At 38.4% G+C, this 15,601-nt stretch overlaps 2 protein-coding genes across 2 annotated transcripts in view; one reads left to right on the top strand and one right to left on the bottom strand.

Annotated features, from left to right (window-relative positions):
• The window catches only part of LOC144638110 (uncharacterized), a 53,680-nt gene extending 46,334 nt beyond the window's left edge, over positions 1 to 7,346 (bottom strand). Inside the window, exons 1-10 of the mRNA XM_078497288.1 lie at positions 6,833 to 7,346; positions 5,013 to 5,111; positions 4,397 to 4,498; positions 3,948 to 4,052; positions 3,428 to 3,548; positions 2,621 to 2,688; positions 1,941 to 2,005; positions 1,652 to 1,771; positions 985 to 1,019; positions 233 to 323 (exon numbers count right to left, since the gene is read on the bottom strand). Coding sequence (XP_078353414.1) covers positions 233 to 323; positions 985 to 1,019; positions 1,652 to 1,771; positions 1,941 to 2,005; positions 2,621 to 2,688; positions 3,428 to 3,548; positions 3,948 to 4,052; positions 4,397 to 4,498; positions 5,013 to 5,111; positions 6,833 to 7,006 — 980 coding nt within the window. The 5' untranslated portion in view covers positions 7,007 to 7,346. The remainder of the gene's footprint in view (positions 1 to 232; positions 324 to 984; positions 1,020 to 1,651; positions 1,772 to 1,940; positions 2,006 to 2,620; positions 2,689 to 3,427; positions 3,549 to 3,947; positions 4,053 to 4,396; positions 4,499 to 5,012; positions 5,112 to 6,832) is intronic.
• A 98-nt stretch (positions 7,347 to 7,444) lies between these two features.
• On the top strand, positions 7,445 to 10,059 carry LOC144638518 (uncharacterized). The gene has a single exon (XM_078497711.1). The coding sequence runs from the start codon at positions 7,496 to 7,498 to the stop codon at positions 8,639 to 8,641; it is 1,146 nt and encodes a 381-aa protein (XP_078353837.1). The 5' UTR covers positions 7,445 to 7,495; the 3' UTR covers positions 8,642 to 10,059.
• Positions 10,060 to 15,601: the final 5,542 nt, after the last annotated feature.

Below are 15,601 nucleotides of genomic sequence, written 5' to 3'. Positions count from 1 at the left end.
ACATTGACATTTAATGCTGAGCAGTACAAACGATGTTTGCCACATGAACCTACAATCCCAGACAAATTTAGTACTTGGGACACCTCATTACACTCAGTGGTATCTAGAGCATCGGAAGTATTAGTCGGAAGGTCATAAGGTTAAACTCTTGTTGGAAGCACTAGGAATTTCTTTTTTCCGAATATGCCAGCTTTCACATTTCCTGAAAAACAACACCTTTCACGATACTCACTTAAGTTCCTGCAGAACATTGCTCTGTCCAAGCTGGACCGGTGCAGGCTCAAAATATCGAACTGGCGAATAATGATAAGGGACAATCTGACCTGTAAGGATAACAACAAAATGATATCATCGAACTGAAGGCAATATGAAAGTCACAGTCCTAACTTAATAATTAAAAGAGAGGTAAATATGTATATAATTATGTTGTCACTATGAATCACAAGAATGTGCCTCTTCCATGAAGTAAACATGAAGTGACGATTTTTTAATGTATATACACGACGGGCAAGTTTCAATTTAGTATTTCATGGATTTCTTATTTTACTTTGTTAAACGTCGATTTTCAAAGTTTTTGACAGTTTTTTGGTGATCAATCAAATGCCAACTGTTGCATGCTTCATCCGTAGACTCTGGTCAACGCTCAGTTACTCTCATCATATCTGAACCTGCTCAAATTTTTGTGAGACTCAACAAAAGTTTTCTCTCATGAATTGTCATGAGTGATTTTCGTTCATTCTTTTAAACATTCTTGTGTACTCTTAAATCCTTGCTTGGCTGCATTTGAATGAAAATCTTTTTCTGATCAGTTCAACTCTTGTCATCAGTCGGCGATTCAAAAGATTTCAAAAAATTGTCAAATATTTCTGTCGAGTACAATTTTGTCTACATGTATGTGTACTCGAAGTAATGTGTTTCCATTTAAAATTGTTGTTAAATTGTTTATGCTAATAAAAATGAAAGGCAAATCTTTGAGTCACTTACCCCTTCCATCTCCTGCAAATTCTCTTGAAGACCTCCTACAAGCGTATAAAACTAATTAAAAATAAACATTTTCAATTGTTATAACTAAATTAGAGAACAGAACATCAAGTGAACATACATGTATAACAAAGAAAATCTAGTCTAAGCAACTAGCTAGCAGGATTTGAAAGCAAGTGCTTTGGGTTTCAGGGGACAGTGGTGTGAACCCGAGTGGCAAAGCACTGTGTAAAATTTTCCTTGGATCTCCTGTGTGGGATCTTAATCTGACTACATACTCCCCCATTTTTTGTACAGTTTCAGCAGAAACCCAATCAATATGCTCGAACCCATTAAGCACACACATGAGAAAAATGCTAACAATGCAGACTAAAAAAATTGGTGAAGAATGTTACAGCAGCCCGGTGACCCTTTATTTCCTTCTTTCGTGCGATTTATCCAATCAAAGCCGTGGATAGCTTGCGTTGACTTCTGATTTGCCGAGAATGTGATAGTGGTCACACTGGCCCTTCTGTAAAAGGTAATATATGTGTCTATATGTGTCACTGATGTGTCTGAAAAGTGTAACAAAATACAATTGGGCCAAACAAGAAAACACACAAAAGAACAAAAAAAAACAAGCAGGGAGCGTAAAACTGGAACACTTAGTTAATGATGTACCGGTAGGTACCTTGGTTGTATCACTTGCTGCTCAGGAGTTCGAATATACTCAGACGCTGCACTAGGAGGTGGAGATCTGGCAGGAACCTTTAACATATTGACTTTAGATTGTTGACTGTTGAATTTCCTCCTGGAGACAAACATGCAAACAATTATGTTTTTGACTTTTTTTACACAAAGTTCCCCATAAATAAATTATTATTCTACAGTGTAATGTGAAGTTACAGACAGACAAGTAGAAAGCATCAAGGAAAAAAAAAGAAAAACAAAACATTTAAAATTTCTAGAAAACTTCTCACTTCTCCTCCTCTTCTTTGAAGTCCAAGTATCTCTTCAGTCCATCAAGCTCTGTGGCTTGTTTATCCTTAAATAAAACAAACAAAACTAAGCCTGTTTACGAGCTTTTTTCCATCGAGAGTGCCAGCAAATCAACAATAATTGCAGGAGTTGAACGAGAGCTAACAAAAGGGGACCTGTTGCACCCTGTTATTGCTCTCATGCTTGCATTAATAAAACTGTATTGTGTTGTTCCAGAAAATATCCATACTCCTCCCATGGAAGGCTTTTTGGTTTGAATCCCCAACACCTCTGGAAATTCCAGTTAAGCCCCATACTTTCCTTTAAAAATTTTGGCTTTTGAGACCACCCACCCCCTCAGAATTTCCAATGACCTTCCTTGGGGTGGGTATATATGGATATTTTCTGGAGCTGCACATTACCAAAATTGTAAGGAATGTGAACAGATTAAAACAAAAACACAGAGACGCATGAAGATACATGCACACTGGCAGTGTACACAACTGTCATGTACACTGTAATCATGACTGTCAGTGTTTATCAAATGTTATAAAATTATACAATGTTACTCAGACATTAACTGTACTTGGAATCAGACTTGACTCAGGCTCCGATTTGACTTCAGTTGGCAAACTGAGAAACATGACTAAAAGTGAATAATAATTTGTCATCACTGACTTACCAGACTTCCCTGAGACAGCATTTTCTGTCTACTTTTCAGTCCTAAAGAGTTCATTCTTTCAGCAATCACTGATAAGCAATACAAAATATTGAAACAAAATCAGGAAGTAAGGGAATAAGTGTCACATTTGGGAAATATTTCTCTTCCATCTATGCAAAGAATTTGTGGTTTTTATTTTTTTCAATTATCAGAAAACAGAGTGAACCTTTCAAGGTTTTTGTTGCATTTTCCACCATAGAAATAATAATATTATGCTACATAATTTGATTAATAATAAAGAAATGTTTCACTTGACAGCAACAGCTCTCTAATAACTGTATGTTCATTTACTCTCAATTGATGGCCTTATGTAAAACACATTATTTTGTAGTACTTAAGGGCAGTTTACACAGGCGATTTTTGTCGTGCCAAGTTGCATGAATTTTGCTGCGATATCGTGGCAAAAATCGCCATGAAATCCCCACGAGTTTGCACGCGTACGTTGAAACAAGCGGCGATAAAATCGCCATGATATCACAGGAGTTTCGAACCTGTTCAAAACTTGATGCAACATCGGCGCAACAAAAATTGCATTGAGTTGTGTGATAAAAATAGCCTGTGTAAACGGGCCTTAACGCGGGGTTTCCTCTGTTAAAAATGATGATTAGGCATGTACAGTAGAATTTATAGTATCTATATGCCTCCTAGGTTTGGCTTGAGGGCAGATAAGGGGATGTCTGACACATAATTTGGATACATGTACAGCTGTACAATATGCTTAGCTACTGTACTACTGGCAACAGATTGTAACAAACAATATTCCCTTACTTTCTTTTTCTTTCTGAAGTTTCTCATTCCTCAGTTTCAGTTCAGCAAGCTGCTGACGATGAATTTCAGTCAATTGAAAAATCCTGTCATCACCTCTTTCATCATTGATTCTCCTTGGTGTCTGTAAGTTAAATATAAAATGAGTAATGTAATTTAATTATTTATTAATTTTTATAGTAATGTATACAGAGTAAGTGACCTGTAGCTATAGCTACAACTACAACATTACTGTACAGTGTAAGGGTTGTCGAATGGTAAATGTGAGACTTTGTGAGACGGCAAGACTGATATCTTTTCTGGGAGCCTGAGACCTTTTTAGGCTTGCAAAAGAAATCAAGACTCCGAGAAGGCATCAAAGAAAAATTCGAGACAACGAGACCCCTGCAATTTGGCTAAAAAAAATTTGAAGGCCCATTTTTTGAAGGCCCATTCACCACCCCTAGTGTACATGTAAAATAATATTGAACATTTTAGGTATGCAATGCGTGCAGAGGATAGTTATGATAACTTTTTAACTTACATGTAACTGGCTGTCTTTGATACTGGTGAGTAAAAGCTTTTCTTCCAAGTTCTTTGAATTTCTCTGCATCAGTTGTTGAGTCTTGAACCTTTTCAGCTGGTCAATCTGAAATGAGCAATAATAATAATAATAATTATAATAATTAAATTTTATTATCAGTTGGTCACCTCTATTGTCCACACTTCCTTAGACTTTGAACAGGAATATCAAATGGAATATACCGGTAATTATGTTGTGGTACCATTGGTTTAAGTTTTTTTCAAACCAGTTTGAAATTATTTCCCTCAGTATCAGATTATGATAATGAACATAAGAAAATGAAAAATAAAAATCAAACTAGTTTAAAAAAATTTAAATCAATATAAAATTAAACCACAACAAATACATATAAAAAAAATTGCCAAAAGATTCAAAGTAAGATTAAGATTAAAAGATTAAGTAGCATTTACCTTTTCTTTCTCTAGGGCTGATATATCCCCATATTCACCAGTAGGTGTGTTTGGTGCAGACTGATGACGTACTGCAGAGTGATGTTGGCTCCCTAGAAACATCTGCACAAAAAAACAGTCAAACAAACAGAATATCTTCTGTTAGTAATAATAAACAATGCAAAGGATGGTGTATGGATCTCGAGGCAAAGAATGACTTTTTGGGTCATTACTTGTAACTGTTGTTAACATTTAAAAAATCCTATGTGATAAAAAAATATTTACACAATGTTATGTACTTTATATTATTTTTGAAATTACACTGACCACCTACCATGGTTTATCCTTTTAACAGGGTCGATGTTTCTTCAATTTGGTGTATATCATACAAAATGAACTTAAACAATACAGTATAACTCTTATAATGTGGAACACAACTCACTCCATAAATAAGGGGCCTCTCACCCACCACCCCCTCCACCCCCCCTCATCTACACATACACACACACACACCCCTGGAGGATAATGCAACACAGGAAGTCTAGATAACTCTACAAAGGACTTATTTTTATAAGCAAACACTAGCAAACCTATCAAAAAAAATGTTTTTGATCAAACATTCTACAATGTTCTTTACCTTGCTCTTGTCCTTTTCGGGATGAGGATGCAAGTGTCTTGTAGGAGTATCAGGTGCTGATAAACTGGAATGAACTGGAGTCTTGATATCTGGCAAAGGCTAAACGATAACAAACAGATATTAAGAAGTTTCAAACATAAATTTTTAGCTTAGTTACTTATTATGTGAAATTTTCACAGGGGCTCCATTGTGTGATTTTGTAAGAGCTTATTTCATGGCGCTTACTTTTTTGTGCATTTGGATAGTTTGTTTAACATTTCTTTGTTGAAGAAGCCACTTACCATACATGTACTTTTTTGTTTTATTAAATAAGTATTAAAAATACTTCTTCCTGTAGCTACATGTATATGTTGTCGTTTAAATGTACCCTGTATTTTTGGTTTAAAATTTTTCAAACTGGTTTGATTTTATTAATATTTCATTGTCTCATACACTGTACATGTACTCCTTATAAGAGAAAACATTACAACCAAACTGGTTTAAATAATTCAAACCAAAAATAAATTTAAACCACAAAATGTATAACCCTTATTTCATATACCGTAATGATTCGATTTAGCGCCCGGGGCGCTTATTCGAGACAGGGCGCTTATTCGGGACAGGGCGCTTATTTAATTTCTTGAGAAACAACCAAATGTATCTAACAATAACAGAAACTGTAACAGTTAGAAATTGTTTAAAGTTCAGTTACTTTTAAAATAATTGTTCATTTTAGCAGTAAATATATACATGAACTGTATGGCGAACGGTCAGGAGTTTATCTAGTTGACGTCAATGACTTCAGTATGGGCAGTTATCCACAATAGCGGCACTTATTAGAATAGGGGTGCTTATAAGAACGGGGGCTTTAATTAGAATGGGGGCGCTTATTGGAATAGGGGCGCTTATTTACAAAAACACATTCGAAGGGGGGCGTTTATTCGGAAGGGGGCGCTTATTTGAAGGAGGGCGCTAAATCGAATCATTACGGTACTTGATATCATGATCACTTGTTTGTTGTCTCTGAGTGAAGACTTGGGTTGCAGGCCCTCTGTTTCCAGACTGGGTTAGTGGCAGGGAAGGTGGGGGAGGCTCCCAATATAAAAGTGGGATGCTATTATTTTGTCAAAAACGTCAAAGAGGACGCTGTAAAAGGTAACAGAAGGTCAAGTGGTGGACATGGCTCATTTTTTTAAGCTTTCAACCCTATATATGAACTGCTAGTACATACATGTATCAATTGCAAGGCAGTTGCATTTAAAGGCCATATGTGTTACACAAGGCAATTTTCTTTGCAACTTGCAATGCATCAAACCTTGCATTGCCAGTAGCCAAAAAATTCCAACATCCCATTTTTGCTACCTGCAATGCAACAACAACTTGCAATGTTGTGTTGCAAGTTGTACCAAAAGTAGAACTATCCTCTATTATTCGCAATGTTGTGGGACAAGTTGCTGGGTGTGACATGTCAATGGCAACTTACAACGCAATTTTTTCAAAACGAGCCAATCAGAGTGCGTCCTTTGCTCGCTGGAAATGTCAAGATAATAATTTCTAACGGATGCGTTGCAAGTTTAGAACAAAAATTGCAAACATGTGGCACCCCCTCTGCAATGTTTTTCAGTTGTCATTATTGCGTCGCAACTTGCAAGGAAAATTTGCTCAAGTAACATGGCCATAACAGGACATAAACAAAACATGGACTTGGGTCCATGGACCACCCCTGTGGACCCAGTCCATGGACCCTGGGTCCATGTTTTGTATACGTCCTTTACTCCACCTGCTCTTTACTTCACATAGCTAGGTTTTTATTCAACTCTATAACTGCCCCCCTCACTCACCGTCTGTAATTCGTGTTTATCTTTCCTTTCATTCCTATTCGGACTTTTACCAGAAATCCTTGAATGTATGCGAGCTGGATCCACAGTACTTCCAACACAAAATTTTCTTTTGTGAGTGTCATACAACTGTTGAGTTTCAAACATCATGTTGCACTCCTTGCATCTCCAACTCATTTTCCTCGATTAAATTGTGATATTTCTTTTAAAACTCAATTCCTAGCCAGCTGGTCGTTGTGAAGGAGGAAATGTGTCTTCATGAGATATAGAAATGTCATGTTCTTCCGCTGAGATAGGTATCATGTTGAGCTGTGTTGAGTTGTCAAGCACTTGATATCAGTTAAAAATGCTTGATAAATAGCATCGGTCCATCAAATGATTCACGACATGCTGAGAGCACAATACAATGTTATCCCAGAAATAGCAAATTACGTCCAATTCTGAGCCATTTTGTCGCTTTGAGTGGGAAAATATACTCTAATCTTCCACAACTTTTGGAAAACTTGTTTGTTTTCTTTCGCTAGGCGGGTTTTTTTGATCAGCGGTCTTTGCTGTTAGAGCCCAGTCTTCTTGTCGGCGTCGTTTGTCACGCAACAACTGTTTATTCAGCTGGCAAGTTGTTTACTACGAGTCGATTTTTTATGAACTTGTAGTTCAACTTCGATTATGGAAAGACCATACATCTGTCTTGCTGTGTGTGCCTCATTAACTGGCCTGATATTTCAAGTGGCCTTGGTAAACTGCAATCAGTACGATCCACATTTATTTCCATCCGAAGGCCCCTTCATGGAGGGATGGTATTCGCGAATCATAGATTTCGAATCGAATCACTCGTTTGGAATCTTATTTGGCCAAGTTCTTATGCGCAAACAAGGACCTCACTTCAAGTACTATCCACTGAACATGCTCTCGTTCATACACAGCAAAGGAGATGGAAGTTCTATGGAAAGCTTTACGGTTTATCCTTCAAGCGAAAACATTGAAGTTACCGTTCAAGGCAAGCCGGTGACACGCAATCCTGATTTTAAATCTCCAGCGAACTTTGAATGGAAGGCGAAGCCGTATGGTTACTTCAGGGTGACTGAAAACGAAACAAAATTCAATTTCACAAACGTAGGGGGTGTCACTTTTATTGGAGTTTTAGGCCCCCCTCGACCTTGGGGCCCAGGTGGCGAGGGCCCAGAAGGCTGGATTGATCATGTGCCTTTTCTTCCTCTACACTGGTTTGTGTACAGTTTAGGCTCAGAGATAAACTACAACTGGGTCAATGACGACTCTGGGGAACTGTTAAGAGGAAAAAGGGGTCTTGCACATCAGGAAAAAAACTGGGGGAAAAGCTTCCCGCCAGCTTGGATCTGGGCAGAGGGGGTAGATGGCCCTTCAGGGTCCTCTTTTGCAGTGTCCCTTGGAGTCCTTGGCTTAGAAACATTCGATATACCAGCTCATCTGATTGGCTATCGCAGTTCAGCAGCGACACTTAATTTCAAGCCAACCAATTCTGTGCTGTCAAAGCACCTTGATGGGTGCGGCGGGAAAATGAACGCGACTGTAACAGGCCTTGAGCACAAGCTTGAATTTGAAATTCAAGCAGCTCCATCAACTTTACAAACATGTCTCCTTGGACCGACTTTGGATGGATTTGCTCCAGTTTGTGTTGAGAGCTACACTGCAACAGCTACTTTCCATGTCTACAAGTTGACCTTGAGTGGGTACGAACTGGTTGAAAAAAGAACATTCAACATGGCAGCCTTGGAATTTGGTGGTTTGTATCTTTGCCAGGAAAAGAATCCTTGCCAGACATCTGAGGTGTAGTCAAATATGATGGACTTTAATTCTGATGCCATTGGCATGAATTTCCTAGGGGGGTACTCAGAAAAATAAGGTAGTGATCACATGTAGGTAAAGTCTGCATACAAGCTTAATGGCCCATCAGACCAGAGCTTATCCTGTTTCTTTAGCATGAAGTGACTAGGCATATTTCTACTCTCCCCTAGATGGGATGCTAGCCCATCGCAGGGTTTCCCCCAGCAGCAAACTAGAGTACATCCCCGTTTTTCCAGCAAAAAAATACAGAAATTATCACCAAATTTCTAGTTTCATACCAAAACTATTCTATCACTTTTCTCTTTGAGTACCTCCCTGGTGATAAAATTGATGTGTTTCTTTTTGTAACAACTTCAGTATTGTTTATTTAAGGGTCAGTAATTAATAAGCTTGAATATTAGTGCAAGGAGTGATCCAGCTTCTTGTTAATTGCCATATGAAAACTGAACATTCCTTTCAATGAAAGTTTGATGGATTTGGTAGTCCCACAAGACAATTTTATCTACAGGTGATTATTTTTGTTAATTAGGACACAGTGCGAGCCAGCAGGGCATGCATGCCATGTGAACCAGAAATCCCAAATCTCAATAAAGGGTTAACCACAAGCTACCTGGGCTTAACGAACTATAGGCTAACCAGAGTGCTATTTAATTCAATCAAAGTGTTTTTTTAAGCGAACATGAATGGCTCGCATGACATGCGAGCCAGAAATCACAAGCTACCTAAGCTAACTGTTGGCTAACCGGAGTGCTATTTAGGCTTATTGAAATGGCTTGCTGGCTCGTAGTTTGTCCAGACCCATTTTTGTTATACCCATTGATCACCCGTCTGTTTTACAATATATTGATGTGTATTTCTAGGAAAATCGAAAGGACTAAAACACTAATTAAATTATAATTATAAAAAACAAACATCATAACTGTCAAAATTTCAAGTAGTAAAGCCCTTTTATATTTCTCCTGGCCAGAAGTAACAAGTCGATTGCATATTCCCTTTTCTGGAGAGTGGATTTTTTATCGTATGGATTTGTGGATTTTGATGTGGAATTTTTATATCTTAACCCATTTGGGAATTTTGACAAAGAAATGACAAATATCAATACACTTAAAATTGTAGGGAAATGAATGAGGGTACAGTGTCGATATTTTTAAAGCTACCATTTGTTATAATAAATTATAAAAGTATATCATTAGGCAGGGGTCATCAAAATAAAATGAAGAAAAATGTGTGGTCAATTAAAGTGGAAAGCAAATTTATACATAAAATGCAGTAATATATAGTTGGTACGATTTAAAAAAGTTTTATACTGACAATAGAAATAAAGTTAGAGATAAGCAATAAAATGAAATAAATGCAGATCTGTTAGCCCTTTTATTTGTAAGCACGGTCTACGGGTGGCCGATAAGTGACAATAAACAATGAAGTAGAAATCGTCGTCGTAGCTAAAATTTCAGACAACTTCCTCTGGTAGCGCGCTTTTCCGGGAGTGCGCAACCAGAGAAAGAGAGAGCTCGACCAGAGGAAGGAAGCACGCGACTAGAGAAAGGAAGCGCACGACCAGAGAAAGAGAGCGCGCGACCAGAACAAGAAAGCGTGCGATAAGAGAAAGAAAGCGTACGGCCAGAGGAAGAAAGCGCGCGACTGGAGGAAGGAAGCGCGCGACCGGAGAAAGAAAGCACGCGACCAAAGGAAGAGAGCACGCGACCAGAGAAAGAAAGCACGCGACCAGAGGAACAAAGCGCGTGATACGAGGAAGACGTCAGAAATTCAGGCTATCTCGTTGATGCAGACTTTCGTTGATAGCAAAACGAAAACAAAACGGTTACTTTCTGATAGGCTACAATCGAGTAGTCTTTCTTTTTTCTCAGGGTTTGTCGAGTGGGTGAGCATGCGCACCCACCTGTCGCGTCGAGGCGATTAAGCTGACAAAACGAGGAAACATGTTTTCAGAAACACCCGTAGAGCGCGCATGTTTTCGCAATGTTTCCCAGTTTTGCCACACAGGAAGCATTGTTTCAAGTGTCAATTTTGTTTCCAAGAAGCAAAAATTGATTCTGCTACACGGCAGAAACATTCTGTGTTTCCGCGCGGCATTGAAAAATGGCAAAACGAGGAAACAATTATGAAAACATGTTTACAGCATGTGTCTGGAAGTATGTTTCCACGATTTGCCGGGCTGAGAAAAATCTGAGGGAATACTCGGTGTCTAATTTTCCAAAGAAACGATATATATGCTGTGTCGACAGGCAAGTAAAGTTGATATTTATTGAGACGAAAACAGTTCTGCTCGGACAGATGGCTAACGCTCAAAACGTTAGCCTCTTGTGTTCGCCGCAGCGCGTTTATTAAATTTACGAGTGCCGGTATTAGTAAAAACAGGGTTTGAAAGAATACACAAGCACAACAGACAAAGATCATATGACACTTTCTACGGAAACGAAGCGCTTTGTAGCTCTCGGTTTTTCTTCCGGAAAATTTGCGCGAATTATCGCAAATTTTTCATTGCATCATCGGTGAGTTTCTTGCCCTAGCTGACTTCGGTTGCAGTAGAAGGATGTAGCTGCGATGCTCAAGAAAACATTCAATCGTTTTTGTCATTAGTTTTCCATTTTTTTAAAATTACCCGCATGATTTAACTTAACTGTCAAAACCAAGAGCCTTTATTGACAAAAAAGTCACTAAAAGTTTTTATAACAAACGTAGCACGCGAATTAACCAATAAAATTGTAGACTTAGAGCAGTATCTTTTCTTTTCTTTAATAGTCCGTGAGATTGAAGCGAGAAAAGAGCCCGAGTGATAAAATGGCCTTGGAAAATCAGATCTGATCTGGTGGCCCCCTTCACGAAGGTGCATGAGACGCGCGGAAAACGTCCCTAGATTTCCTACTTTCATTTTCCTACGCGCGCTCTATTTAGTTTCATGCTCGACGGGGTAAGAAGAAAAAGATGGACTGCACGTGTTCTAACAAAATTGCGCTGCAATTAATAAAATTCCGTAAGAAATTTCCCTGGCTAAAACAACAAATTATAGAGCTAAAAGCGAAATCAAAGAAGGGTCAAGAAATAAACGGCGATAAAGTAAGTTTGAAGCTCAGTAATCAGTGTTCCGCGGTGGTGACAGTTAATCAGTTAAAACTCATAGAATCCAAAAGATCAAGTCTCTCTGTAATCCAGTAACAATGCTTTTTCACTTTGTTCATCATTTCCACGATCACAATCCAAAACAGTAGCTTGAGCAGCTCATCTTGTCGCCAAATACTTTGATTAAATCCATGGGATCATGATCAACTTTCCTGAGCGTTAAATTAAAAGTGCTTTTCCTTTTAGTAGTAGCTTGAGATCATGGCATATACAAAGAACAGTAGATTGCAGTACTAATAAAAGTTAACCGTAGAAACAAAATTTTCCCTTGATGCATGTGTCCTTAAAGAAAAACCAAAAGAGTTATTATTGTGAAGAATAACATCATCATTCCTTCGAGCAGTGCTGTAGACGCAGATTTGTCCTTCTCTCTTAACTTCTTAGGCATGGCGGCTCGTTACTTGAACAGGAAAACGTACAGTTCTTTGTGTATTTCGTTCGTAGTTTAGCGTCGCAGGAACGGCCTTTTTAATGTTAGAGACGATTGAAAGAATTGCTCTGGAATCGCGTAATTCTGATTGCAGTTTATAAAGTTGTGAAAAGTATATTTAGAAACCAAAACATGTGCAAATGTTTGTCCTCAAATGGACAGGTACATCAGCGTGTATTGACTTTTATTTCTCTAGACTAGTTAATAAGCTTCAATCAGACTTTGATTATTTTATTTAGTATGTAAGGTCCATACGTCTCTTTTTGTTACTGAAGTAAAAGTTGAAATCATTTTGCCAAGTTGCATTGTCTTAAAGAAGAACAATTAATTGAGTTCATCTGGTTAGTTTATTTTTATGAACTAACAACATTAGTGCCGGTAAGGTTTAATTTGAAGTCACCGTTTCCTAAAACAAGCAGGTAACTTGAATACAAACAAACTTTTTATTTACATAAACTTGTGGTAGTCCGGAAAAAACGGACATTCTTACCACAAAAAATAGACCTTAAAAACCAAAGCTACACGTTCATGCATTCCAGATTTCAGTCAACTCCTGCCTTGCGTACACCTCGCTATTACGGACACCCTGTTATTACGGATAGGAGTTGAAGTCCCGTCGAATAAGAATTACTAAAAAAAATAACTCCCGCTACTACGGGCTTTCTCTATTGTGGACACCAAATTGTGGTCCCTAAAGTGTTTTTTATAGTGAGAGTTGACTGTGCTACAGAGTTACAGAGCACATGTGATTAACGTGCCGCAGTTGCATGTTTACAAGTTGTCGCGGGCGCAACCTACATTGAATAAGAATTCAGGTCTCTCACGAAGCAAGTTGTCATGACAACTAAATTCGCAAGCAGAAACCATTTATTGTCGGAGTGCATGAAAGATCACCAAGCATTCGGCAACGAATCGGATTTTGTCAGACAGAAGACAGAGAAACTTAAAACTTGCTGTTTTTCCTATATCTGACCGATCCCTCGATCAATGTTGAGAATGGTTCTCTATCATGACAGTTAAGGAGATCAGAGTTTTTATTTAAGGCCTTAGCAAAACGAGGAAACATGTTTCCAAAAACACTCCTAGCGCGCATGTTTCCCCAATGTTTCCTTGTTTTGCCACACGGGAAGCATTGTTTCCAGTGTCAATTTTTTGTCTCTAGGAAGCAATAGCGGAGAGGTTAAACATGACGTTTATTTTCCCCGCAAACGGCAAAAATTCAACTTCTGCCGTCTGCCGTTTGGCGTTTGTACGCGGAAATGAGTAGTTTTGTGTTTGTCGTGAATGTGTGATTTTTCCCCTATTTTTATGAGGGATAAATTTTAGAATTCCAAAAAAAGGTAACAAAATAAAAGACAAGCTCGCGTTTGCCGTATAACGTCATGCTTAATCTCTTCAGTTACCATTTGCTTCTGCTACACGGCAGAAACATTCCGTGTTTCCGCGCGGCATGGAAACATGGCAAATCGAGGAAACAATTATGGAAACATGTTTCCTCGTTTTGCCGGGCCTGTAGTCGGTTGACTATGCACCTTCACTGATTGCCATTTGAAATATCGGCCAAACAATACAAAAAAGAGGCTTAAGCTAGAATTAGATTCTGCTCTCAAGCAACTTACAATGTCAGTTGTTCTACTGATTTTATATCACATCAACTTTTAACTTCTTATTGCAGAACTGCGATAAAATAAAACACCAGAACTTTACATAGTTATTCTCTCTGATCAACACTTAGGTCAAGTCAGAGACGTTTCAAAATTTCTTCTCAAAATAAATACCACACCTTCAACAAACTTCTAACCCTGCACAAGGGTGATTACTGTAAATAATAACATGAAAACAATCCATCCTAATTCGCCTGAGAAAACGTATTAAAATTATTACAGCTTCTTTTACTTTAGGGTAAGTTTATATAGTCAGTCCGAGTTCACCATTTTTAAAATTTATGAAGATTGTGCTTCACAAATAGCTGTAAGTTTCGAAGCCCAATAAGTACATGACCTTGAATCCAAGCACTCCCAGCAGTTAGATACACTGATAGGCATTTAAATTGTTTGTTATTAGCCTGTAGAATCAAATCAAAGGAACTTGAAGATCAGCCATGGCTGTTGAAATAAACGTTCTTTCTGCTCGGTTCGTCACCAAATAAGTAGGAACACAATGACTATCACAAGGATAGTCACAACGATTTCGACGACAGCAGAAGAGGGATTAATATCTCGGCGCATTTCTTTAAGCTTGCTTGGCACATCGACGCTTTAACCTTGTGGATACTATATGCGAATATGCTCTTAAGCTGCTTAGGCTTTCAAATACCACACCTTTAAACAAATTTATGATGATGCTAAGGATATATGAGGTATAATTTATATACAAATACTGTGATTTTAGTTTAAAGGCTTGTCATAATTGACGACATAAATTAAAAGTTCAAAATATACGTGTCGGAATGCTTCATAGAGGGTTGGCTTTATTTTTGTTTTATTGATTACCTGAGAACACGACCAAATCAGCGGTTTTAAAGAAATAACAAATATACCGACCCTCCTAGCAAGAGTATCATTGACTTACCGCTGACCAAGAAGATTGAAAGCCACAACCCTCCAATCAAGCATCCTTCACAGCGGTCAAACGCGACGCGCGTGCGCAATTCCCGCCAAAATTCTCCATACAAAGTCTTAAATTTTCCAAAAGCTTTAGCTTTAAAGTCAAAAGTTAACGCCGTCCCTGGAAAGTTAAGGTTTATACGTCGCTTATGGATGGGAAATTTGATTATTGATCTCCGGCCACTGAGTTTCCCAGCTTGAAATTTTCTTTCACCGAACTATTTCTTCAACAATTTCTTACAAAAGTTTGCCCACTTTCGAGTCAAAAGTTTGAGGCGGCGAAGACCGGATGTGACGTCAACTTTTGCGTTTGACCGCTGTGAACAAGCATCTTGAGTCTTTAGGCTCCTTGGACAGCGGTAGATCGCTAGGGAAAACTCAGGGGAAGTGGATATTTGTATAAACATCAGAAATATGAGCAAGGGTTCTTTTTGCCTCCTTTCTCGTCTCTTCTAGCTAAAGGTGAATTTGTACTTGGTTAACGCGACAGGCCTGAAAACTGTAAGCAACACTGCTAGCTACTCGACGAAATCATCCGGTACAAAAATCCAATTTGCCCCCGTGGTCTGTCCCTGTATTTATCATGAAATGCTTGATAATATTGAAGTCATCGACAAAGTAGCTGTGGATCCAGCGAAGCAGACTATTAAGAACAGACAATTCTAAACAGTTTAGCGAATTTGTTTTCTCATATCCGCACGCGATGGCGTCGGTTATCTGTTGGTTGTCTGATTGACGACAAAACTTAGCCAATGAAAGCACAAGAAGTTT

Source organism: Oculina patagonica, chromosome 14 (genome assembly GCF_052425735.1).
Source record: "Oculina patagonica isolate OP01 chromosome 14, crgOcupat, whole genome shotgun sequence".
Taxonomy (NCBI): domain Eukaryota; kingdom Metazoa; phylum Cnidaria; class Anthozoa; order Scleractinia; family Oculinidae; genus Oculina; species Oculina patagonica.
The sequence above is the reverse complement of the archived record's forward strand: the minus strand, read 5'-3'. Positions and strand labels throughout refer to the sequence as shown.

What these genes read in the sequence shown, in the direction of transcription:
- LOC144638518 (XM_078497711.1), top strand. Translation starts at nt 7,496, where the DNA reads ATGGAAAGACCATACATCTGTCTTGCTGTGTGTGCCTCATTAACTGGC.